General features: G+C 63.2%; 1 protein-coding gene across 1 annotated transcript in view; it reads right to left on the reverse strand.

The window, feature by feature from the left end:
* Positions 1-424, reverse strand: part of LOC119582172 — a 4919-nt gene that overhangs the window by 1426 nt on the left and 3069 nt on the right. Inside the window, exon 2 of the mRNA XM_037930409.1 lies at positions 163-420. Coding sequence (XP_037786337.1) covers positions 163-420 — 258 coding nt within the window. The remainder of the gene's footprint in view (positions 1-162; positions 421-424) is intronic.

Genomic DNA, 424 nt, shown 5'->3' on the forward strand with positions numbered 1-424 from the left:
CATGCGTGTACGTCTCCTGCATGCCTCTGTCTGTGCATCTCACCTGACATCGCCCTTATCACTGATCACCACCAGCATGGCCTCTGCTCTTCGACCTCTCACCTGCATGGCCTCTGCTCCTCGACCTCTCACCCGCATGGCCTCTGCTCCTCGACCTCTCACCCGCACGGGGTAGTCGGCCACCTCGAGCTCTGTGTCGAAGCCGCCGTTCGAGGCCTGCGTCCCCGCCCGTTTCTCCCAGAAGCCCCTCTTGAAGCCGCTCGCGGGCTGGTACGCGGGTCGTTCTGGGTCGTCGCGGTAGGGCATGGGCGGGTCGTTGAGCACCTCAGGGGGGAAGTTGTAGCCCGGGTGTGCCAGCGACAGTGCCATCGTCGTCGCCATGACCAGAGCCGAAAGGCTGAAGGTTAGTCCTAGGTTTTGCTGT

This window comes from Penaeus monodon, chromosome 15, assembly GCF_015228065.2.
Source record: "Penaeus monodon isolate SGIC_2016 chromosome 15, NSTDA_Pmon_1, whole genome shotgun sequence".
NCBI classification, from domain to species: domain Eukaryota; kingdom Metazoa; phylum Arthropoda; class Malacostraca; order Decapoda; family Penaeidae; genus Penaeus; species Penaeus monodon.